The sequence below is a fragment of the Phascolarctos cinereus genome, unplaced genomic scaffold (assembly GCF_003287225.1).
Source record: "Phascolarctos cinereus isolate Bilbo 61053 unplaced genomic scaffold, phaCin_HiC Scaffold_726;HRSCAF=1367, whole genome shotgun sequence".
NCBI lineage: Eukaryota > Metazoa > Chordata > Mammalia > Diprotodontia > Phascolarctidae > Phascolarctos > Phascolarctos cinereus.
This window is the reverse complement of record NW_027556098.1, coordinates 290,807,948-290,824,472: the sequence shown is the minus strand read 5'-3', so window position 1 is coordinate 290,824,472 and position 16,525 is coordinate 290,807,948. Positions and strand designations below refer to the sequence as shown.

General features: G+C 37.6%; 1 protein-coding gene across 3 annotated transcripts in view; it reads right to left on the bottom strand.

The window, feature by feature from the left end:
* CNTN5 (contactin 5) overlaps positions 1-16,525 on the bottom strand; it is a 1,537,434-nt gene that overhangs the window by 76,218 nt on the left and 1,444,691 nt on the right. For all 3 annotated transcript variants that reach the window (XM_078147163.1, XM_078147162.1, XM_020996136.2), the window contains one exon: positions 5,329-5,478. In XM_078147163.1, the coding sequence (XP_078003289.1) occupies positions 5,329-5,478 (150 nt within the window). The remainder of the gene's footprint in view (positions 1-5,328; positions 5,479-16,525) is intronic.

Genomic DNA, 16,525 nt, shown 5'->3' with positions numbered 1-16,525 from the left:
TTTTTTTTTCATTGGTATTACACTGCAGTTTCTTTATACACAATGTTCCTTTTCATTGCCCTTTGGGTGAGGTATGATGTTAATTGTCCAAAGACTATGATGTTCCATGCTTTATAGTAATATAGCATCACTGAAGAATATTTAAGTTAAAATGATATATCTATGTTTTAGGGGGAAAATTTGGAGTCACTAAAGGCACTGCATAATTACTCAAATGCAATCCAGCTTGCTCTTGCACTTTCTCCTCAATAAAAGTGGCACTTCAGTCATTTTTCAGTTGTGTCTGACTCTTCATGACTCCATTTGGACTTTTCTTGGCAAAGACACTGGAATGGTTTGCCATTTCCTTCTCCAGCTTATTTTACAGCTGAGGAAACTGAGGCAAACAGGGTGATGTGACTTGCCCAGGGACACACAGCTAGTAAGAGAATGACATTTTAATTGCAGATAGTGCCAGGAGAAAGTGTGATTTATAGGAATTCTTCTGTCTCCTATAGTACCAAAGGATATTGCTTTCAATTTAAAAAGTTTTACTATCCATTAAATATAGACTAAATTGATGATGATTATTATAATCATGTAACTCCTTTACTTGAGATTTTCAGTGACAAAATATAAAATACTGCTTATCATTCTAGGCTCCCATAACCTGACTCTAATATATCTGTTCTGCCTTATTTATTCTACTCCCCTTTATGTATCTATATTTTAACCAGTCTCTCATTCCTTTTTCTGCCTTTAGCCCTTTGTTGTCCTAAGAAGCAAATTCATAATGAAGTCATAAATGATGATGTGATAGGTAACATAACACAGGTTTTAATAGGTATATGGTATTTTAAAGTCTATAATTTAAAAAAACCCTAAAGTCATGTTAAAATTTGAGAAAAATGTATTAAAGCTGAAAGAGAACTGTGAGATTATCAAGTTCTACCCACCCATTTCAATTTAATAGTTCACTGGGTCTATGATCTTATTATATACATTTTCTTTGGTGATACAGGTTGTACGCCAACCATGCCTTCTTATCCTGTGTGACTCTTGTCTTTGCTCATCCACAGATAACAGAGGGCTTGCTCACTGTCCTGAGTCTTCTTTCTGGTTTTCTCGACATTTCAGTTACGTGTGAGTTGTCCATCAGTCAACTCTTGCTTTTACTACAGCTCTTCAGTAACATCCTTTATGCCACTTCTCCCATTCAATTTCTTATTGCTGATCTGGTATATATCTACTCAAAGCCACCCTATATCTCCCCTTCAGGTGATCCTCAACTTCAATTCTTCAGACTGTGGCATTCTTTCACTTCTGGTGATATTGTATTATTGACAGAATATTGTTATTTGCAAATACTGGACTAGAGAGCTTTGGTGACTTGCCTAAGGTCACAGAGTTAGTTAAAGGTAGAGCTAAGACTGGGAAAATTCTGCTGCTCAATATCCTTAGTCTAAGGCACTTATCCTTGCATACAACACTGCCTCTTCATAAATAGGATTCAGATTAGAAAACAAAGAATCTTTGATTCTTTCCTTCCATAGCCTCCTTAATTAAATCTCAGAATATAGTTGGTTGATTAGAACAGTTCATCTTTTAGAATTCTAGATGTGTATTTATAAGAGAGATTTTCATATGAGGTACAGCTTGTCATTTGATAAGAATTCTAACACTGTCAGTGTTCTTTCTAATTCATGCTGCCTGGTGAAATGGAGGCCAAATGGAACATGGGATTCAACAGCATTAACAGTTCCAGCGCAACATGTGGTACCCAAACCTGGGAAACATAATGCTGGCAGTAAAAGCTGCCTTTAACTCTCTTTCAACTGACAATCCTTTACACATTTTTTTGTGTGTGATTTCCTTACTTTCTTAAGTAATGTTATAAGGGTTTGAAGTATGTAGGGGTAGAGCTCCTGGTATGAAAGATGGGCACTATGTGATTAAGGTAAAATTGCAGAAAAAGATGGAAGAAATCTTCTAAAATGCAGCATTTCTTGGGTATTAATAAACATCAAATGGCCTGACCATAATTTAGTCTGTAGAGAGAAAAGTGTTTTTACTAAACCTTTGAAAAGTATTCTTTAATAGAACTGTGGAGATTATATTATAAAAAAAAGCAAAACAGGATTACTCATCCAAAACGGATTGTTTGTTTTACAAATGAATATTTATATAGAGAACTCTCGAATTAAGCAGTAATCTTTGGCTTTGTTGAAACACAATGAACAATATGCAAAATCAGGGGTGCTTTTTAAAAAAGGATATGAACATCACATTATGATTACCAGTCATTTCTGTATCTGCATAGCAGGTAAATAAAATGAGGAATGACTAACCTATTATGTACTTAATTAATGAACACCTGTACACAATGAAAGCATGGCTGATTTTATGAAAGCATGAAAAGCCAACCAGGCAATTAATGTTCAATTTAAAATTTGCAAGCTGGAAAAAGAAAAAAAAGCCGTGAGAGAAAAACAATCTGTAATGGGTAAATGACAAAGGAAGAAAAGTGTTTGTTTCAATATATCCAGAGTATTTTAACTTTCACTTATCTTGATTATCAAGTCCTGCTTTGTAGTACAACAATCTAAATGTCTCCTTTTTTTATATGATTATTTATATTCTAAATATATCATCAGGGGAGAAATTCTTTTCTGAGAGTAGCACCCTTGAGTACCAAGGGATGGGTAGATTGCTCTGCAGTAGATCGGAATTGAGGATCTTAATGATCCAAAACCAAATCTGGATATTTAGTCAATGTAAATATCCAACAATCTACAAAGTTGATCTGATTTAATGTCAATAAAATATTTAAATGTCTGCAGCATGCATGGCTTTGTCTTTAGCAATGTGTAGTAACAAAAAAAAAAAATAAGCCAAACCTATGCTAAACACCGAATTGGGAAAGCCCTCAGAGATTGTCTTATCCAGTTCTATACCTGATACATAGCTTACTTGCCGAATTTTTCTACAATCGATTCTCTAATTGTGAGTTGGTTGCAATTTGCTCCTTGTAACTTCTTCTTTTTCCTTTTCTCTTATGCAGCTTGCCCTGTATCCTCGTATCCCTGTATACATCTGTCTTGCTCTGCCAATCCTCAGTTTTGTTTTATGTTCACTATTTGCTACCTTTGCTCCTACTTGTGTGCTGCTGAGCAAAGCTGAGGGGAAATCCCAAAATCATGCCAACTGAGTCTTCTATAAATTTCTCTTACATAATCTTAACTGAGTCCTCACTATGGCAAGACAAACCCTTTTCATCTTTTCCAGACCTTTTCATCTCTCCTCAAATTCACACTGTTCCTCTTAACCCTCTCACCTGTGAACCTTGCCTCATATTTCACTGAAAAAAAAAATGGAGCTTCCTCTTCCCCCCTTCTCCTCATATCACATTACTCAGATATTTTCTGCCATTATTTTCTCCTTCATTCTTAATTCACATGAAGACGTGGCCCTTGTCCCTGGGCCTCCAAGTCAAATCTCTCTACATGCACAAATGATCCTGTCCCATTCCATCTTCTCCAGCAGATTACCCTTTCTGTAATTCCCACTCTTACCTGTCTACAATCTGTCCTTGTCCATCAGCTATTTCCTGAATGCCCACGTACATGCCTAAGTTTTTCTTATTCTCAAAAAACACTCACTTGATTTATCCACCTCCTTTTTGTGGTTAAATTCCTAGAGAAAACCACCCATAATTAATGCTTTCATTTCCTTTCTTCTCACTCTCTCTTTAATTTTCTACAGTCTAGATTCCAACCTAATCATTCAATCAAAATTACTCTCTCCAAAATTAGTGATTATCTCTTAATTGCCAAATCAAATGGCCTTTTCTCAATCTTCATCCTTTTTTTAAAACTCTCTGCAGCCTTTGACACTAAGATCACCTTCTTTTTCTTTATACCATCTCTCTGTAGGGTTCCATGACATTGCTAGATCTTCTTTCTCTCATTACTTGTCTGATTGCTCCTTTTCAGTGTGCTTTGCTGGACTTCATCTAAGACATGTCTACTTAACAAGAATGTCCTATAGGGCCAGGTATTAGGCCCTCTTCTCTTCTCACTCTATACTGTCTCTCTTAGTGATTCATCAACTTCCATTGACTCAATGATCATTTCCCTGCTGATTTTTAGATCTACTTTTTTAGCCCTAACCTGTGTGCTGACCTACAATCTCATATCTCCAACTGCTTACCGAGCATCTCAAATTGGGTGTCCTGTAGACATCTTAAACTCAAGATGTCCAATACTGAAATCATCTTTTTTCTCAAAACCCTCCCCATTTCTAAACTTCCTTATTAGTGGTGAGGGCACCGTCATCTTTCCAGTCACCCAAGTATACAATTTTCAGCTCCTCAGTCTCACCATCCATATCCAAACTGTTGCCAAGTCCTGTCAATTTTATCTTTGCAACATCTCTCATGCCCTCTATGCCCACTTCTCTAACACTGCAGCACTCTGGTGAAGGCCCACATCCATTTATGCCGGGACTATTACATAGTCCGTTAGTTGTTTTCACTGACTTAAATCTCTCCCAAGTCCAGTCAACCATCCATTCAGCTAGCAAAGTGATCTATTACCCTCTATTCAATAAATTCCAATGGCTCCCTAAAACCTCTAGGATTAGATAAAAAATCCTTTGTTTAGTATTCCAAACTCTTCACGAACCTGGCTCCCTTTTGCCTTTCTGGTCTTCTTTAACTTGATTCCCCACCACATGCTGTGCAGTCCAGTGACACTGGCTTCTTTATTGTTCCTTGAGAACAAAATATTCCATCTCCCAACCCTGAGCGTTTTCATTGGCTGTCCCCCATGTCTGGCACTCTATTCTTCCTTCCTTCAAGTCTTAGCTAAAAGACCCACCTTCTATAAGAAGCCCTTCCCAATCCCCCTTAATTGTGTGCCTTCTCTATCTTGATTATCTACAATTTATATATACCTTGTTTGTACATATTTGTTTGCAGGTTGTCTTCTACCTAAGACGGTAGGTCTTTTAAAGCAGAGATTACTTTTTGTCTTTTTCGGTTGTCCTAGCGTTTAGCATATTGACTGATACGTAATAGGCACTTAATGCTTCTTGACTGGATGTCTATACATTGGTCTTAATTCTATGATCTGGTGTCATGCCTAATAAATCTAATTCTTCTTTTATGCATGCCCCTAAAATATTTGAAAACCTTAGACACGCTCATTTGCCAATGTTTCTCCCGAAATATGGTATTGAGGATTGAATATCATACTTCAGGAACGGTATGACTAGAAAACTCTTTTTTGGGTGTATCTTAGTTGTTTGGAGTTGCCCCTGATGAGGAGCACCAGTTTTCAAGATTCTCACCTGCTTCATTAGTTCGGATCATTCGAGATGGTGTGCTCGGATCTCCTGTCCCAATAGGATTAGTTGCCACCACTCTGAATTCATATTCTACCCAGGGGTTCAGGTCCACAGCCATGGCAGATTCCATGTCTCCTGTTATGACTTCTGGGACTGAAAAAGGAAGCAAATTTCAAGCCACTGAGGTTTCCAGAAAACTTTATTTGCTGTCATGAATGACAATCAAATAGATCATAGCCAATACAGTACCCACAGCCCAGTACAGAATGTCTTGTGACATATGACGATGACCTCAGTTTCAGACTCATTAGCAAAATGAAAAAAATAGAGAACTTGAGTTCAAATCTGGCCTCAGACACTTGACACTTACTAGCTGTGTGACCCTGGGCAAGTCACTTAACTCTAATTGCCTCACTAAAAAAACAAAAAACAGAAACAAAACAAACAAACAAAAAAAGAATACACCCATTAGCCCAAACTTAGTTTCTTAGGGGCAGCTAGGTGGCGCAGTGGATAGAGCACTGGCCCCGGATTCAGGAGGACCTGAGTTCAAATACGGCCTCAGAGAGATAACACTTACCAGCTGTGTGACCCTGGGCAAGTCACTTAACCCCATTGCCTAGCCAAAAAACAAACAAACAAACAAAAAACCCCCCCAAAACAAAAAAAAACAAAATGAAAAAATAACCTTCAGAAAATAAGTACTTGCATACTTTACCAAAGATAGTTGAAAATAATCAATGAGTTATACTACTCATTCACATTCATGATTTGACATTTCCTTCTTCCAGCTCATTTTACAGATGAAGAAACTGAGGCAAACAAGGTTAAGTGACTTGCTCAGGTTCACAAAGCTAGTAAGTGTCTGAGGCCAGATTTAAACTCAGGTTTTCTTTACTCCAGGCCTGGTACTCTCCACTGTGCTACCTAGCTGCCCTAATACCTTAGCAAAAATTGCTTTGATTGAAATCATTCACTACCTAGTGGCCGTACATCTAGTGACAAATCTTTTTGATTCTAAGTCAAACTTCTGTTGTCCTTAGACAACAGCTCATTAGAGGCATTTTATTAAAACCTTTACAGATTGTGATCTCCTGATATTACCTTTGAGAAACCAGGGCCAGTTTCATGCCAACATGAGGCACTAAAACAGGAACCTTTTTTAGTGGAAGAACAAATCAGTTCCATGTATTAAATGGAGAGTCAGAGTAGTGCAATGGAATGACCACTTGAATTGGTGTGATCTTGGGCAAATTTCACTTAATTTTTTTGGTGCTTCATTATTTCATTTATAAAATGAGCGGTTGGATTGAATGATAGCTAGGTTATTAGGTGATGCTTTCCAACTGTAAATGTCATGAAAAATCTCTCCAAAACATTCAAAAGATAGTGGAATGCCTTTGCCAAGTCACTAAAATATAATGAACCAATAATAGGAAACCAAAAAAAGATTGAGGGGAAGATACTTACTTATAGTTATATAGTTACTAAAAGTTCAGATGTTTTTCCATCATGTAATACTGGCCCTGCTAATTTATTATATCCAAACTGAACTATTTTGGGGTAAGTATGGATTAGGGATTGGGACTGGATCTGTGATTTTATTGATATAAGGAACTCTCAGATAAGGCAACTGCTCTTACCAATGTAGGGCAGCACCTTCTCTTCCACTTACAGTCTTAGAGCATATTTGCTGTTGCTGTTTTTCAATCGTTTCAATTGTGTCCAACTCTGTGACCATGTTTGGGGTTTTCTTGGCAAGGATACTAAAGTGGTTTGCCATTTCCTTTTCCAGCTCATTTTACCGATGAGAAAACTGAGAACAGGGTTAAGTGACTTGAGAATATAATCTGCAGCATGGAGAGGGTAAACAACTTGCCTAGGGTGATACAGCTAGAATTTGTCAGAGGTAGCACTTGAACCCAGGCTCTGGGGACAGCTTTTTATCCAGTGTACCGGGCTGAATGCAAAGGATTCCATTTAGAATTTAGCAAAGTATTCGTCAAGTGGATTAACATCTTAATAATTAATTTGACAACTTTGGTGAAGAATTTTTCCCTTCAAGGTGTGTTTGCTCCCTGAATTTACACATCCTTTTTTTTTTATGCCTTTCACTAACATTTTTCCCCCATGGCAAATTCATAGCATCCTAGTATCTAGAGACAGAAGGAAAATATAGTTCTAATAGTTTATTTTATAAGTGATGAAATAAGATCTTCAGAAGAATTAAATTGCTTATTTAAGGTCACACAAGTAATAACTAGCAGACACAGGATTCAATCCCAAAGATGACTGGAAATACAATAGTCTTCATGATATCACACTGACTTCTACTTAGTTCTGCTGGATAGTTTTGGCAGAACAAATGAGAAAAGAAGGGCCCTATCTCAGGAAGCAGAAATTTCTTAGAATTAGTCTAATTTGTTTTTATTACATTGATTTTTGCCTAATAATAGGTAGGTTCTTGATTTGGTAATAATGTTGGGTTTCTAAATAGTTATCCTATTCATCTGAAGTCTCATTTGGAGATACTTTATTTGTAAAGCAGATGCCAACCAATTGTGAAAGAACTAAACAAATTGTGGCATATTGAATTTAGTGAAATATAGTGTCATAGATACAATGATCCAAGAATACAGACAATCATAGGAAGATTTATATAAACCTAAGCAAGGTATGTAACACCAGGAAAGCAGTATATGAGATTATAGCAGTTTAAAATGTAAAGAATAACAACAACAAACCCTGGAGATGAATGGTGTATCATTGTAATAACCATGCTTTGCCTCAGAGAAGATAAAATGCAAATCTCTTCTACCTTCGCAGAGATTAAAGAATTTGGCTATAGCACATTGTAAATACTGGAAAATTTGGCTGTGTTCATAAGATTTGCTGAATTGTTTTTTCTCCCTTTTTCTTTTACATTCTTTGTTATAAGCAGAGTGGCAAGGGACATATTTGAAATTAAGGTGATATAAAAACAAAAGACATTAGTAAAATTGATGGAGTATGGGTCTAAACTGAGACCTTTGCCCATCACCTCAAAAAAGAATTTGGGTCCCATTTGTCTACTGACTCTCCTTGAATTATCCTACTTGGTTAAGGAAGTCTCTAGTTATCCTGAGGCTATAATCCTATCAACTGGCCTTTCACTATCACCTAGGCTCAATCTCCCAATGACCTGTTACCTTTAACCTAGCCCAGCCCTCCATTATCTATTACCTCCCAAGGGCCCCCAGCTCCTTCCCACCATTGATTCCATCTAGACTTCATTCTACCTTCCAGTCACTCCCATCAAGATCTTCCCTAGCCTACAGGCCATTCCCATCAAGATACCCCTCCTCCTCCAGGAACCGCAAACTACTTGGCCACTCCTCCACAGTCTTTCTGTGTATAAGGTCTATCTGACCTCCATTAGGGTGCTGAGATTCTTAAAGTCTAGCCAATGCTCAGATTCCTTAAGAGTCTAGCCAATAGCTGAGACTTGTCTTTATGAGTGTCACAAATGTTCAGATTCCATAAGAGTCTGGGCATTATGACAGATGTTCTAGTAAACCTTGTCTTTGGCTGAAAGAAGGCTTGGGTCGAATTCATTTAGGCAGGAACTGTGTGTTGTGATTTTTCGGGTCCCAGCACCCCTAAACCTCAACAGTTGCAGCCGAGCTCTTCTCAGAAAGTCTTTGGGGTGAATGAGAGGAGGTTACTCTTCCTTTTTTTTCTGTCAGAATGCATAAGTTTGTGCCCTGTAAGCTATAATCTGACCTTAGCTCAGAGTGCTAGGTATGATAGTCATTTGTAAAATTAATTTCTGAATCTTGATGAAGCATTCATTTATTAGCCATGACATTTAACTCTCCATATTAAAAAGAATTATGGATTCCTGTTCCCAGTTTAATGCTGTTTTTGGCCTCTGATTTCTAGTTAGTGGTGATCTTTAAATAAAACAAAACAAAACAAAGCAAAAACCCAAAAATTAAAAAAAAAACCAACAACAATCTACCTTGGATTTCCTAAGCTCATTATCAAGAGTAAGGGCTCAAAATAATTGCAAAAGCTTGAAGAGGATATTAAAACTTTTGATGAAATTGCATGCAATGTGGAACAGATTAAGGGGCAAACATCTTTTTTATTAGGATTTTGATTTGAAACTCAAATCCTGTGCAGATTAAAGATAATGTAGCTTTTATTCCCAAACAAATCTTTTTAAAGCCTTTATAGCCATGTATTATTTTTCTTCTTACAAAGATATACTTTCTGTAACTATGGGGACAATTCTGTTTAAAACATGCAGGCTGTGTTCCCAGGAAGAAACAGGAGGAGATTAAAGGAAATAGAAAACCCTACATTTCTTGAGGGACCATATCTCACTGACACTGCTTCCTATGAGAAGAGAGAAATTTGTTATTACAAACTAGTTAGAATTGAAGTCCATCTAATGCCAAAATAATAATTAGTCCATTGGTCTATTTAATCAAACATTAGGCACGTTGGTGAAAAATCAAATCTAGAAATGATCCAAAAGGGTGTAGGACTGAAAGTTAAGCCAGCCAAGACAGTTTGAACTGGTAGCTCTATGTAGACCTAGTCAAAGAAATCAACTCACTATACTCCCTGGGTAACATGAATGAAATGTCTATTTTCTAAGGGAAAAGTAATTTGACTTAGCTGAGAGTGGCCTGCAGGCTAAAATGTCTATTTGCTATGGTTACTTTTAGACTTCATTCAGGAGGAAAAAATGATTCTATTCTCAGTAGCTGCTTTAAGGGACTGCTTTTACTTATATCTAGGGTTTGTCACTTAACTATGGGATATGCTCAGTCAAGCGTCTAAGTACACCTCTACTTGAATTTCTAAAGAGAAGAATTCTACTACTCAAATTTTTGTATTCAAATGGGACCTGATGAAAGTTACAAAAGGAATCACAAATGCTTTTAAAATTCCATTTTATAAGGCTCCTTTCAATTCACCAGGGAATTGGAATTTATATATTTTTATAAAACTCACTGAAATCTGGTACCAAACGCTGGAAGCTCCTAAACCAAGGGACAAAGGCTTTGAGTATGTTCCCCTAAGAGATTGTTTTTGATGTAAAAGTCCAGATTAGCTAAGTGGGAGAGGCTATTTACCATCAGGTTTACCATTTAGGTGATAGATTCTTTGCCTAGGGCGATTCATGAAACAAAGCCCAACTGGAAGAGGTGGGGGAAGCTGTTTACTTTTGAAGGTTTATTGTAAAGAAGAGGGATGATTGTAGAGAAAAATAATTTCCCTTCCAACTGGATATAGTATCTGTTATATGGGGGTATTTCATCATCCCTTCAAATTCTAGGCTACTCATTTCAGAAAGGACCTGTGGTCACTATCCTAGGGACAAAATCAGTGGCCATTTGTCATGTTCAAAGAAAGCTTGGGATGTTCCCTGGCAATCAATTTCCTTATTTACAGTGAAAGAATGTCTCTGTTGACAATGGTTAATCCTTGGAGTGTTTATGGAAGGAAGACTACCCTAGACTTTATTTATCCTCCAAATTCAAGGAAGCATTTGGTGGGTGGTATGTCAAGAATTATGGACTGGGACAGGTAATGACTCACTAAATGGCCAGTTCAATTCCAAAATTGAACGACAGAAGCTCAATTACCATGGATATTGGCACCAGATTTGTTCTCTGACAATGAATTTTTCTTAAAAGATTTAATACTCATTTCATTCTATTAAGTATTCTGTTTTTTCTTTTTTCTTTTTTTTTTTTATTACTACCTATGCAGTGGTAGTGCAGTAGATAGAGTACTGGGCTTGGAGTCAGGAAGACCTAAGTTAAAATCTGGTCTCAGTTACTTACTAGCTGTGTGACCCTGGGCAAATCACTTAATCTCTGTCTGCCTCAGTTTTGTCCACTTTGAATGGGGATCATAATGCCACCTAACTCATAGGATTTTTATGAAGATCCAATGAAATAATAGGTATAAAACTCTTAGTACAATATCTAGTGATGATGTCTAGAGGTTTAGGGGTGTTGGGACCCCAAGATCATGACATGCAGGTCCTGTCCAAAAGAATTCAACCCAAGCCTTCTTTCAGTCTAAGACAAGGTTTATTAAAGATCCGCCATATTAGCCAGACTCTTAAGGAATGTAAGCACCTATGAGCTAATGGCTAGATTGTAAAAATCTGAGCAATGACTAGATTATAAGAATCTGAGCACCTTAATGGAGACAAACATGGACCTTATATACAGAAAGACTGTGGGAGGGATCTAGGAAGGTTCTTGATGGGAGTGACTAGGAGGTCGAGAATAGGGTCTAGATTGGGTCAAGGGTGGGTAGCCAGGGGCCATAGGGAGGTAAGACAATGGAGGGCTAGGCTAGGGTAAGGGTAATAGAATTGGGAAATTGGGTATGGGCTATAACAAAAGGCCAGTTGTTGGGACTACAGCCTCAGGGGAACACCAGAAACCTTCTTGATCAAGTGGGAGAATTCTAGGAGAATCCTTTAGACAAATAGGACCCAAATTCTTTTTGGGGTAAGGGGAAAAAGTCTCAGCTTAGGCCCATACTCCATCATCTAGCACAAAGTAAATGCTTAATAAATGCTTATTCTCTTTCTCTCCAACCTCCTATTCTTCTTGCTTCCAAACCCTCTACAATATGGTTTATCAGCTCCCATGATCATCTCTATGCAGCTAACTTTCCTGTCTATATATCTCTAGTTACGATCCTGAGATCTAGTCCAACATCACGAATTGCTTACTGGACATTTCAAACTGGATGTCCCAGAAACATTTCAAAATAAACATGTCCAAAACATACCTCATATTCTCTCTCCCAAACTTGCCACTCTTCTGAATTTCTCATTACTGTTGAGAGTACCACTGATGGGGTGGGCCCAAGCCAAGATCTTAGCCCCTTGACCCAAAGGGAATCTGGCTCCCATTTGTCCACAGGCCCCAGCTCCTTATCTCCCTTTGAAAGCCCTAGCTCTACCCTTTGATCTTATGTCTTTCAAACTTCTACCTTCCAGTTCCTCTCATTATCTATTCCCATTTGTCTACAGGCCCCAGAAAACCCTTAAACTCTTAGGTTCCTTATCTCCTCCCCTTATCTCCCTTTGAAAGCCCTAGCTCACCTTTTGATATTATGCAGATGCCTTTCAAACCTCTCTCTTCCAGCCCCCTTCTCTGGCCACCCAAAGTTACTTCAGTGTATAAAAAAATCTACCCTGGCCCCCATTCAGATGCTGAGAATCTCATGACCAAAAGGCTGAGACTTTCTCATGCAGGCTCGTCCTTATGGGTGTCACCTGGCCTATGTGATTTATCACTAATAAAACTTTTTCTCTGGCTGGAAGAAGATTTAAGTTGAATTCTTGTAGACAGGGCCTGGCGTCACAATCTTGGGGTTCCCAAAAGCATCCCACAAAACCTCTAAACCTCTAGACCTCTTTACCACAATCCTTCCAGTTACCCAGATGTGAAAGCCTGCTGTCATTCTTGACTCCAACATCTCTCACATTCATACTCTTTTCTCAATTCACACAGTAGCCTCTCTCATTCAGGCCCTCATCACTTTTCACCCAGACTATTGTAATAACTTTCTAATTGGTCCCCCTGCCTGAAATATCTCCCCACTCAATAAACCCTTTACTTAGTTGCCAAAATGATTTTTCTAATGTGAAAATCTGAGTATGTCACTCCATTCTCCCTACTCAGAATAAATTCCAGTGGTTGTCTATGGCCTACAAAATCTGTAGTAGAACAATTCGAAATATGTACCTAGATCTGCCTTGCCAGCTATGCCACATCATGGCCTAAGCAGAAAATCACAGTCCTCACAGATATTTACTTTCCCGACTCTATATGATATTGTTTGACATTTCTTATACTGAAAAAGCAGTTCTTTGTAATGTACCAACTCTGCAAAATCACATGATAATCTTTCTTTTTTTAATGGTCCAGCTATACTGTCCTACTTGCTGTTACACACACACACACACACACACACACACACACACACACACACCACACACTGCTACATTTCCATCTCTTCTGTGTTGCAATGGCTGTCTCGTATGCCTAGAATTCTTTTCCTCTTCACCTTCATCTCCAGGAGTCCCAGATGATCTCCAAGGATTGACTCAAATACAATTTTGCTGAACAACTACCCAGATGCTAGTACCCTCCTTCCTCAAAAGAGTAATTTTGTATATCTTTATGTGTATACATTTTCCCCCCATTAGAATGTAACCTCCTTGAGAGCAATTTTTTGTCACATTTGTCTTTTTATCCCTAGTGCCTGGCACACATTAAGTGCTTATAAAGGCTTATTGACTATAAAAGGCCCTGAGGAAAGGTGACACTCAGCAGAGAAAAATTTTATTACTTGTTTATGGAAAATCTTTTTAGATTTTTTTTTTTAGATTGTGAATGGGCTCTTGTAAGTCCTTTGTATTTCCTGCATTTTTTGTATGGTGAAATCCTAGATCTCTGGTAACAAATATATGCACTATTATCATTAGTGCTTGGATGGGAGCTGGAGATCCACTTACCAATTTCTGTGGAAACCTGGAAATAAGTTATGCTCAAGCTGTATTCTAACATTTCTCTGAGTCAGAGAGTCAAAGAAAGAATAATATAGGGGATGGGAGGGAAGGCTTCCAAGATTGAACGTCTTCTATGTAAACTAAGAACCCCCAAGTTTTACCTGTTGTGGCCTAGCATGTTGTGATGTAAAGCAACCTGGACTGGGTTGTTTTTGTCTTTGTTTTGAGATTATGTTTCCATATCTTTCTGAGTCTGGAAGTGGGACCTGACCCCGCTGTGGATAGGTATTAAAGCTTTGATCTATTTTGTTTCCCACCTGTGCTGGTTTGCCCCTCTTAGGCAGCATGCCAGCTCCCCCCTTCTTGGGGGCTCACCATATTGAGGCCAGACACTGTGGACTCCTGATTGACTTCAGTCCTACTGCTGTTCCAAACTCTGGAACTCAAGCAATCCACTAGCCTCAGTCTCCCTTAGTAACAGGGATAGGTTTGTGCCACCATGCCCAGCCTGGACTGATTTTGATCTTTGCTACTCTCCACCAAACCAGCCTCTTTTTGGTTTATCTGCCCAGAGTTTCTGGGAAATCTCAAAATAGAGGTTGGATAAAGTTCAAGTCTAAATCCTTACAGATATGGATTAAAGGGTCTTATTTCCTGAACAAGCATTCATATTCATAAAAAATAACATATATTATATATATATATATAAAATATATATACATACACACTAGTATGTTATATATGTATGTACATATACATATATACACTATATATGTAAGCATATATGTATATAAATATGTGTATATATACATATATGAACACATGTTATATTTGTTTATATATACATATATGTACATATCCATCCATCCATCCATCCATCCATTTATATGTTTATGTATGTATAGCATGTGTGTGTGTGTGCGTGTGTGTGTGTGTATGTGTATATGTAGTTGGAAAGCCTTTATTTCATCCTATAGAAAATATACAGAAAAGACAAAGAATTCCCAAGAGTCCATAAACAATACAGAGAATATATAAAGGTATTAAGGTAACCCATAAGCAATCAGTATAATTCTCTTTCCTTTCTGGGGCACTACAGTTCCTTTGACTCACAGTATTGTCCTTTTCCTTCTTCTGAGAAGGGAAACAATTCTGAAGCTGCTAAAGGAACAACTCTGAACATTCTAGTGCCTATGAGGGGAGAAGGGAGAATAAGCATTTATATTTATATATCTCCTACTATGTGCTAGGCACTGTGCTAAGCACTTTTTACAAATTGTATCTCACTTGATTTTTTACAAGTAGAAGTAGATGCTATTATTATTTCCATTTTGCAGCTGAAGAAACTGAGGCAAACATTGGCTAAGTGACACAGCTGGTAAGTGCCTGAGATACAGTTGAACTCAGGACTCCTTGACTCTAGGCCTGGTGTCCTATCTACTCTGCCTATAGGTAGGGTAGTCATTTTCATTGGAGTTGCACACAGTCTTTTGAGATCACTTTGAGGGTTTAGAATTGCCTGGGGAGAAAAGAACAGATAAATCCTTGATATTCTGATTAGCTCATTTTCTTCTCAGAGATGCATGTCAGCATTTAGTCTTATGATGCCATCCTGAAGGCTTAGACTATCCTGGAATGAAAACTAAATTGATGTTGTAAGAGAGGCAACTCTAGATGTTGGCTGCCAGAATAACTCATGGTAATAGGGAGCAAAGTCCAAACCTTTTGCTCCCTGATAATGAATTCCCTTGATGCTCATCAAGTTCCAGAAATCAGAGCCTTTCCTCTCTTCAAGAGGCTAGATCTGCCTGGAAAGCAGAGTCCATAGAACTCTTAAATTTAGGGCTGCTAAGAGAGGAAAACCTGATGATGGTACTGCCTAGAAACACATAGATAGAACAATTATCAACAGTTAGATAGAACAATTATTAAATGTTTATTCTACCATAGGTATTACATGGCCAGAGTTCTTGAAGGCTTTAAGTTACAGAAATGTTGTCATTTTGCATGAGGAGGGAAGAAGTATCTATACCTTGAGTTCTCCATATTAATGAAAATATAGGTCTGAATTAAAAAAAAAAACAATACCCCAAACCAAACTGTCAAAGCAAAACAAAACAAATATATTTACCTGCATACAAACATACTCAATGAGCTTCCTATCTTCACTGTATATGATAAACTGGGTCTTGTGTGTTTTTTGCTCATTTTATTTTTGTATTATGGGTATTTAGACACACCTATTTCAAATTATTGTAGATTTCGTAGAGAAGTTTATTCAGAGTTTAGTGTTATACAATGAGCAAAATGCCATTTGTAAATAGAAGTTTTCAGAGAATTGTGCCATCAGTAGGGAAGAACCCTGACTCTATAGCTGTAGGAATTCTCCACAACACTAGTGAGTTTTATATGAGTTTACGCAAAATGTGTGTTGTGCCTTATTTGATATCAATAATCAAAAAGTCATTCCTGGAGGTACATCTGTTGTAGACTCATATTCTATTCTCACACGTGCAGAAGAAACTGTTTGAGGAGAGGCTTTAAGAAAAAAGAAATGTTATTCTAAAGGGTCCAATTCCTTTTTTTTTTAATATCCACAAACAATAAACATAGTGAGACCTAAGAGCCTCTAAACCTGTAGATAGATCAATTTTATCACTAGAA